This window comes from Carya illinoinensis, chromosome 1 (assembly GCF_018687715.1).
Source record: "Carya illinoinensis cultivar Pawnee chromosome 1, C.illinoinensisPawnee_v1, whole genome shotgun sequence".
NCBI lineage: Eukaryota > Viridiplantae > Streptophyta > Magnoliopsida > Fagales > Juglandaceae > Carya > Carya illinoinensis.
In genome coordinates, this window is record NC_056752.1 from 48,893,127 (window position 1) to 48,901,940 (window position 8,814).

At 34.1% G+C, this 8,814-nt stretch overlaps 1 protein-coding gene across 2 annotated transcripts; it reads left to right on the plus strand.

Annotated features, from left to right (window-relative positions):
• The first annotated feature begins 3,663 nt into the window (after nt 1–3,663).
• Nucleotides 3,664–8,412, plus strand: LOC122280277 (zinc finger CCCH domain-containing protein 62-like). 2 transcript variants are annotated; one of them, XM_043091174.1, is made up of 10 exons: nt 3,664–3,950; nt 4,122–4,240; nt 4,788–4,902; nt 4,981–5,042; nt 5,727–5,778; nt 6,864–6,975; nt 7,062–7,160; nt 7,245–7,372; nt 7,506–7,591; nt 7,709–8,412. In XM_043091174.1, exons 1-10 carry the CDS (start codon nt 3,682–3,684, stop codon nt 8,206–8,208), a joined length of 1,542 nt encoding a protein of 513 aa, XP_042947108.1. In that variant the 5' UTR covers nt 3,664–3,681; the 3' UTR covers nt 8,209–8,412. The 2 variants fall into 2 exon arrangements, with proteins under 2 accessions (XP_042947108.1, XP_042947107.1); XM_043091173.1 differs by having other exon boundaries at nt 7,506–8,412.
• Nucleotides 8,413–8,814: the final 402 nt, after the last annotated feature.

Below are 8,814 nucleotides of genomic sequence, written 5' to 3' on the forward strand. Positions count from 1 at the left end.
GCTCTCAGCACCCGTTGAGAGCTACCACCGTCAATTTTTTTTATTAAAAAATTATTTTTTAATAATGCTATAATTTTTTTATAAAATATATTAAAAAGTATTAAAAATATACATGTAAAAAAAAATATATATATATATATATAAATAAAACATATTTTTATACTAAGAGTAATTTCCAACTAGAACTAGGAGTGATGGCTGTAATACGGCTAGTACCACCCTAATAAAAGTTCGCCAACTCCCTCGTTTCCGTTTCCAACGTGGGACGGTAATTGTGGCTGTAGTGCAGCTAGTGCCGCCCTAATAAAAATTCGCCAAATCCCTCATTCCCATTTCCAACGTGGGATAGTAATTGCATTAGCATTTAACATCGCCCGTCATCAAAGGATACAAGGCACCAAGAGCAAAGGGCATTTATTAAATGAACAACAATGATATTATTATTATTATTATTATTATTATTATTATAGGCTCTATATCTTTTGGTTTCAATAAGATTCTTATGTAATAAATGTTATTTATATATCAGTAGATAATATCTCCATATATAAAAAGTGTGTATGAAACGGAAAATCTTGTTTTAACGGTTTTTCTTGTTTTTCCGTTAAAGTTAACACCGTTTGTTTTAACGGTTTGACATATAAAATGAAGACATAAATATTGAGAGAGATAGCATTTAATATTGTTATATGATTTATTAATCACAATAATAATAATACTTAATAGTTTATATAATAATAAGTAATTAAAGATTAGTTATTATATTTTTCTCATTTTCCTTAACATATACACGTGTATTAGGTGCATAAGACGTAAATCCCTAAGTATAATATACGTGTATTATACGTTTCATTAACTCAGATTATTGAATATTTCAAATTTAAAAATCTCATATAATATATAATACAAGTGTGTTTAATCAAAGTGTTTTTTCTTTTCCCATGGTAGTAGGACGTAACTTCCGCTAAGTCATATTCCACACGTAGGCTTGTTATGATGGGTACGTGACAAAGGCCGTGATCCTTGAGCTAATCAAGAAAGAGTAAATTCGGCCAACAACTTCAAAATATATTTTAGGATTTATATATATGCTATATATAGAAAATATTATACCATAAATTTTATAAAAAGATTATGTTTTAACTTTATGTTGTCTCTGATCAACTCAACCAACAGAAAAATAAGAATTTCAATGTTGTCTCTATTGATCGTCTATAGGATGACATAAATTGATGAATAATAATACAAACATCAAACGACACATATTTTGAACTACCGTTTATGTTAGACTTTTATTAAATTTTTCGTATACATCTTTGCTAAAATTATAGATGTTATAAACATGTATTGGATTATATGATATTTTGAACTAATTTTTTTATTTTCTCTAATATGCCTTAAATTATTAAGTGACATCAATAATTTTTATAAAATATATATTATTTTTTACAAATAATCATTTCATAAAATTAAACAAACGTGCTTTGCACGTTGCTCCCATCTAGTATTTAATAAAATGCGTATGTGATATAATTTGATTTAAAAATATTTTAAAATTTAAATCTTGTAAATCAAATCTTACCATTTAAATAATATAAATAATATGCTATATATATAGACTCGAGAATAGAATAATTCCTATTATATATAACCGAAATTAGTCAAGGCTATTAATCACTTAATAGCACCAATAAATATATTCTTGCGAGCAAATTAAGGAGTGTCCCTTAATTCCATAGAAATTATTGTGTTTTATCAAATGAGATTTTTAATATGCGTTATAAATTATTGTCCCCTTTTTAAAATGATTTAACCGTGGTTGTTGAAAAAAGGCTACATAAGAGTACAACAAAAGCAATATTATCTCAACCAGCAAATTATAGAGATATGACGTGGTTGTTCTAAAGACTTTTCCAATGTGATTGTTTGTCCAAATTCATCATTCTTGATAATAGAGTGTGCTAGAGCAATATCCATATTTTCTAAAGCCTAAATGCTCCCTCAAGAGATACTCGTCGAAAAAAGGAAAGATTTCAATATTTCTCGTTTTGGTAGCCTACGTAACAAAGGGTTAAGGGATTAAATAAAATTTCATTTCTTAGGTACGGGCTAAACAGTGCAATTGAAGTACCTATAAAGTCCCAGGCATAACGTCTGGCTTTGGTCTAACCAAATATCAGTGCCTAGTCAAATTTTAACTAACTTGAATAAAAGTGATTTGTATTGGAATTGTCAAAACTCCGTGTGTTTACAGCCTTCACTTTTGAGATACAATAATTCTATTTATTTTTCCAAATTTGATTTGCTATTATTCATCTTCAAAATAATATTTTATTTTAAAAATATTTCTTAATGTGTTTGTTGGATAATTAGGTTAAAAAAAAAATAATTTTAAGTAAAAATTAAATTATTAATTAATATATAAAAAAATTATTATTAAAATATATAATATTGTATTATTATTTTGACTTTGAGATAGATAATCTAATGTGGATTAATATTTTTATTGGTTTTGACTTTAGCTAAAACCTCAACTTTGAATTAAATTTCTGAACCATTACCAATATTCTAAGCCAGTGTTACTAAACTTGCAACAAAGGGGGCATTTCATATGGGCGCCCCTTTTTATTACAACTCCCAATCATATATAGTGGGTATGATCTCAAGCCTCAATCTTGCAATGTTTTTAATATTAGTCATACTAGCAAATAGGTTGTGCGACCACCAACCACATATGTAAAAGAAAAATTGGAGCACTATACCAAATCTCTCTAAAAGAAAACCAGCATAATAACATCCCTAAAAGTTTATTGTTATGCTTCGACTCATTTGGTTACATCATACTAATCATCCCTAGTTCATTTTAACTTTTTAAGTCTGAATGACTTAAGAGTAACACTCAATTTCCATAAAATATAATGTACCTATAACTATGTTGCAACTTCCAAGAAATAACATAACTCAACGGTAACGAGTACAAACATAATATTGATGTGTTATCAAATAGTCATCATTTCACGCTCATACCATTGAGCTTCAGTCCAATCATTTTTCAAGCAATGTATATTTAGATTGTTTCATTTATGGTCATATAAAATATATCAAAGTAGTCGATAATAAAACTTCAATCTTGTGACCTGGTCAAAGGTCTTTTAACTTCGTAAGGTATAAATAAATTAAGGTCATCAATTTGACTTACAGAACTCACATGGTGAGGAAACATAAATCAGCAGTATGATAATATAAGTAAAATTATAAGTATATATAATATATATTTTTGTTTAATATGGAATATATCATTTTTTCTTTCTAAAAAAAATAGAGTTTTTTTTTTAAATTTATATTTAATCAAAACAAAACATTAATCAGAACCACTATGTTAGTTTCAAAAACATCATTCTAAAACCAGTCTCATTTGCTTCTTGGACACAAAATAACAAGAAGTTCCTTCTATCGAGTATAGAGGCCCATTATTTCAATAACAAAAGTGTAGAGGCCCATTTACTTTGCATGTGGATGGAGCCCATTACTAATGCGTGTTTCAAATTTCGAAATGTTTTTCCAAACCGCAATCCCCAACGGCAACATTGTCGGGTTTTTTTTTTGGCCTTTTTTGTTTTTCATATAGTTTTTTTGTCCTTTGAAAAAATAAAATAAAAAGGGAAATGGTAAGGGGAAAAAATGGTGCAATGGTTTATGCATATCCAAATCAATAAAACAAGTGGAAAATACTGGCTTAAGCATCGAGATAGGCGGAAGGCTGAGAAACAAACGATGGCTGCCTCTGATCAGTCCGACGATTACCAGTCTGAAGAAGAGGAAGTCTACTGTGAAAGTGGAGGATCTGACCCAGAATACGATCCTTCTAGAGACCCAAGTTATGGCATTCTTGGAGAAACCCATGCCAAGTTCTCTAACCTCTCAATCGAGAAGAAGAAATCGAAGGCTCGGTTTGTATCTCATCCGTTGTATTATCCTTTTTTTTTTTTTTTTTTCAATGGATTTTGAGATTATGATTTAGCATTTCTGGTCCGTGTTTCAAATTTTGAAATCTTCTTCTTCTGTTTCCATTTTTTTTTTTTTTTGGGTGGGGGGCGTTGTGGTTGCTGTTGTATGTGCAGAATTGTTGAATGTTTGGATATGGATATTGAGGAAGACTCGGATGAGCTGGACGTGGTTGTGCCGGAACTTGATCAGAAAGATGCGAAAAGCTTTGAGGAAGTGCAAAAGATCATTGAAGGTTAGTCCAAGAATTTGCTTCTTGGTGCCACTTGTTGGGCTCTTGGAAACGATGAAGACTAGGGAAAAGGCTTAAGCTAATGGAATGGGTACATTTTAATAATTTAATTTATATTTTAACACTTAAATATACCAATGTTGAGGGGAAAGAACCATCAAAATTTTCACATTTGGAGCAACCCATCCTAGAAATACCCATCTTAGAAATACACAGGTGGATAATCACTAGGTTGGGTTTTCTTGCTTATGAGTGGAGTTTTGAATTTCTGTCATTACGTAGAGGTGGATGATCATTCAGAGAGAGAATGGAGTATAGATAGTACAATAGAGATTGTTGCAGAAATATAAACTTAACTGTGTTCAGGATTTTTTTTTTTTTTTGGTGGGGGTGGGGGGATGGGGGCAGTCAAGGTTACAAGAACAAGAGAAAGTCAATTTGGACAGGCCGAAGCGCAGAAATGCACAACATGATGATTCTTTGCATAGATTTTTTTTTTTTTTTTGTTGATATATGACGTTTTGGTTTTTCTTTCATTACTTGGTCGCAGCTGGTCAGCTGGAGAAACTAAAAGTGGACCAATGTAAAGTTTATCTGAGGAAGAATGGATTGAGACTGACTGGCAATAAAGGCACACTCATTCAACGCATTAAGGAGCATCTAGAGTAATATCATCTTCTTTAATAGTGGCAATGTTCGAAAAACTTTATGATTTCTTGTATTCACTTTTATTTATTTTCCAGGATTTTAAATGGTGGAGGGGAGAAGAAATATCCAGTCTCTAGCTTTGTATTGGATTGTAAAGGTGGACATGTTAATTTAAAAGCTCGTGGATGGTTATTTATTTATTGGTTTTGGTGCTATGGATAAGCCAATCCCTAAGAAAACGAAAAATAGTAGATTACATGACTGTCTATCTGTGGCCAAGCAACCCCAACTCGATTATTTCTCTGTACCATCCTGGGGCTCACCAATCTACACAATAATTTTCCTCTCGCAGAATTGATAAATTTAGCAGTTTGTATTCATCACATGTTAAATATTTTAGCTGATATTGCACATTGAATTTCCAGTTCACCAATTTGTGGGTTTAAAGGTGCTCATCTCACCACCCTGCCTTGAAGACAATGCAAATTTTCACCTTCACCATATGATACCATTTGGCTTGTTAATGTATGCACATATTAAAAAGAATCACATGGAGTTACTAATCACGGTTTTGCATTAAGTAGTAGCTTGGGCATTTAAGATGAGATATTTCTATTAACCTGCACTCTGGCGAATATTTTTTGTACGGTTTGGAAGGGGTACATATAATTTGTCTCATGAAATCATGGGACCAAACCCTTGCCATGATCTCGTCTATTTCTTCCAGGTCACGTCTTACATTTCTTTTATCAAGCCTAGAGTGTTTAATTTTGTGGTTATTGGTAAAATATATTTCTTCTCTTTCATGTGTATAACTTGAAATACTAATTGGGATTTGCAGGGGATGCATGCACTGGTGATGTTGTTATGTTTGAACAAAATGTTTATGAAATGTAAGATTTTTTCTTTTGTTTTGATTTTTTTGCTGCATTCTTATGTATATTTGAGAGCATGATTCCCGTTGCCCTCTTTATTTATTTATTTGATGGAGAAGACACCTTGCATTTTTTTTAAAGTATTTTTATTGAAAACCCTCACTTATAGCGGAGGAAAACCATGGAAACAACCTTCATGCCTGTTATCTCCTTTGGGGCCCGCTCAAAATCTGTCGTATTTCCTTTGGCACCTTCTTTAGCAAGAAAATCAGCTACTTGATTTATGTCTCTATATGTGTCTAACAACTATGTTCAACTCCTTAGCAGAGTAAGCAATTCTCTCCCAGTCTTCTTGCACAGGCCAATGAACATCATCCTGTCGTTTCCACCAGTTAACCAACACTTGGGAATCAGTTTCAACCTCGACATTAGACTGCATCAGCATAATACATATTTGCAGACCATCGAGCAAAGCCTTAATCTCAGCCATTGTGTTTGGACCATTTCCATAGTAAGCCATAAATCCACCCAAGGTTCACCCTCTATAATCCCAAACTACCCCTCCACCACCATATTCCCCAGGATTCCCCAGACTACACCCACCAATGTTCAACTTGCAAACCCAATGGTGGACTGGACCATCGCAGGACCTTAGTAATTTTTATTTTCAAATCCAATAAAGGGAGTCCCATTCTAAGTAATATAGCCTCATCAGTTTTGCTTTTCTTTTTGCAATTAGAGATTTTCACCATCTGTTGAGCTAGTATGCTTTTGATCTTAAAACAAACCTGCCAGGGTTGCCCTCATTATTTTACATGAAGAAAATATTTAGAAGTGGCACTTAATTGTGTAGACAGCCTTGTACCGGGAACACACAATTACCATATTCAATTACTTGTTGCTGTCCAATTGATTGCTCACTTAAAAAATGCTTTGTACAAGCTTTTCATAATCTTCACTCAAGGGGGTGTAAGGTTGTGATAAAACTGATGATGATATTTTCTCTTTTCCTGACCAATTGATGATGATGCTTGTGCTGCCATTTTTCCAACCTCAGAAATTAATTACCTTTCTTATTTCTCTTTTGGAAATCGAATTCTCAGGTTCAACATAGCATCCCGAAGTGGCTGTGGTCCTCCTTGCGGCACAAGGGTTGTTGTGGGCCGCATTGTGAAAGAAAGTTATGGTGCTGCTAAGCAACAGCATACTTTCACGGTGGATTAACTTCACTGCATTTGATGAAATATACGAGCAGGCAGAATATATACGTTTCTAAATATTTTTCTGGCTGATCTGAACAGATAGAAGTACTCTGGAGCAAGGGGGAGAAACCACTCCCTCCACTTCATCCCCTGCTAATTAAGGGTCGAAATCTGTACCGTTTGAAAACTTTGAGACAGGTTTGTTTCATATAAACAAATTTCCCTTTTCCCAGTCGTCTGTTTTTCGTTCCATGTCAAACTAATACTGTTGTAAAACTTCAGAGATGGGAAGATGAATGGGAGAGGCAGAAAGTTTTGATGGAAAAGCACTCCAGGGGGTCTGTTGCAAGGTCTGATAGAGAAGTACGTATCCAAGAGAAGGAAAAGAGGAAAATGCTCAAGGCAACCAGGTATTCTTTTCTTTTCTAATTATAAGCTGGAAATGTTATTTGTCTTCTGTCATTATCAAATTGAATATGCCTTGTTGGATCATTTTAGCGATTCTTTATTATTACGTGCTCAAGTTTTCTCTACCTACTTCAGGATCTCAAGAAAGGAGTCAAATGGGAACCAATCTCACTTCAATTCAACCGTAACTGTAAAATCTGCATTCCAACAACCACAGTCAGGTTTATTAGTCGATTCAAGAAAACCATCATTTATTTCACATTCACAGCCTGGGCCATATGATAATTCAGGCAAATCAGAATCTCAACCTCAAAAGATGAGTTCCTCTGTTAATTCAGGAAAACCAGCAGCTTCCCAGCAACAGTTGTTGGGCATATTCACTGATTTAGGAAAGCCAACGATGCAAGCTCAACAAGCAGGTTTATACTGTGAAGCAAGGCAGACTGGAACTCAACCACAACAGCAAAATAATACAAGACAAAGTAGTTACAACCAGCAGCCTTCTCAGAACCCTGTTGATTGTAGGTACTTAAGTAATACAGAAAAAATATATAGTGGCAGTCGCGAGGTTCACCATTCAAACTTCAAGCGACCCAACTTGAACTCGCATCCGAATGACCATCAAGCTCCTAGTAATAAGTATCCAAATATTGACCGGAAAAGCGGGCTACCCGAGTGGGGTTATCATAGACAGCCATTGACAAGCATCAGCCAGTTCCCACCAATGAACCAACCACAGAGGCAAGGCTACCGGCCGCCACAGCTGTGCCGATATTATGCTCAGGGGAGGTGCCATTTTGGTGACAATTGCAAATTTGTGCACCAGTCAAGAAGATAATGTGGACAGAGAGTAAGACAGGAAGGTACTCATACTGAATTTGAAGGATATTGAGTTCGAACGCGAGTTTCAATGAGTTCGTTGAATTTTGTGCTTCTTTAAATGGTGGTAGATGAGTGTTACCTAGAAACTCTGGCCAACTTTTGTTGCAATTTATTTTTTTTTAATATTATTAATGGACGTCCTGATGCGCATTACTGGGCATACCAAAGATCTCATTGCTATTACGTTGGCTCTTGCAAACTGCTTGATGCACTCTCTCTTTTCGATCCCTTCAAGCAAGGGAAATGCAGATGATTGATTGCATGGCAAATAAACTCTCAAAACTATTGTTTTCCTCCAATTAAGTCATAATGATTCATTGCAAATAATAAATAACAGTTCTTATATCTATACAGACAAGCGGCATGTGATCAAAGGTCAAGTCCGAGGGTTGTCAAGGGGGGGCAATCCATGTCATACCCGAGAATATGTTTCCCCCCCAACTTGCACTGGATACATGCATGTCCGTACGAACTTCTGTCATCTACCCTGAAAAAGATAAAAAAATAAATAAAGAAGAAGTAGATGCCTCCGTATTTAATTCCATTGGATGAAATTTGCAAT

Bases quoted from the DNA above. Each gene is read 5' to 3' on its own strand.
- LOC122280277 (XM_043091173.1), top strand. From the start codon at position 3,682: ATGGTGCAATGGTTTATGCATATCCAAATCAATAAAACAAGTGGAAAA. The intron at 5,043-5,726 runs GTGGACATGTTA...TGGGATTTGCAG, and splicing joins CTTTGTATTGGATTGTAAAG to GGGATGCATGCACTGGTGAT. The intron at 7,161-7,244 runs GTTTGTTTCATA...GTAAAACTTCAG, and splicing joins GTTTGAAAACTTTGAGACAG to AGATGGGAAGATGAATGGGA.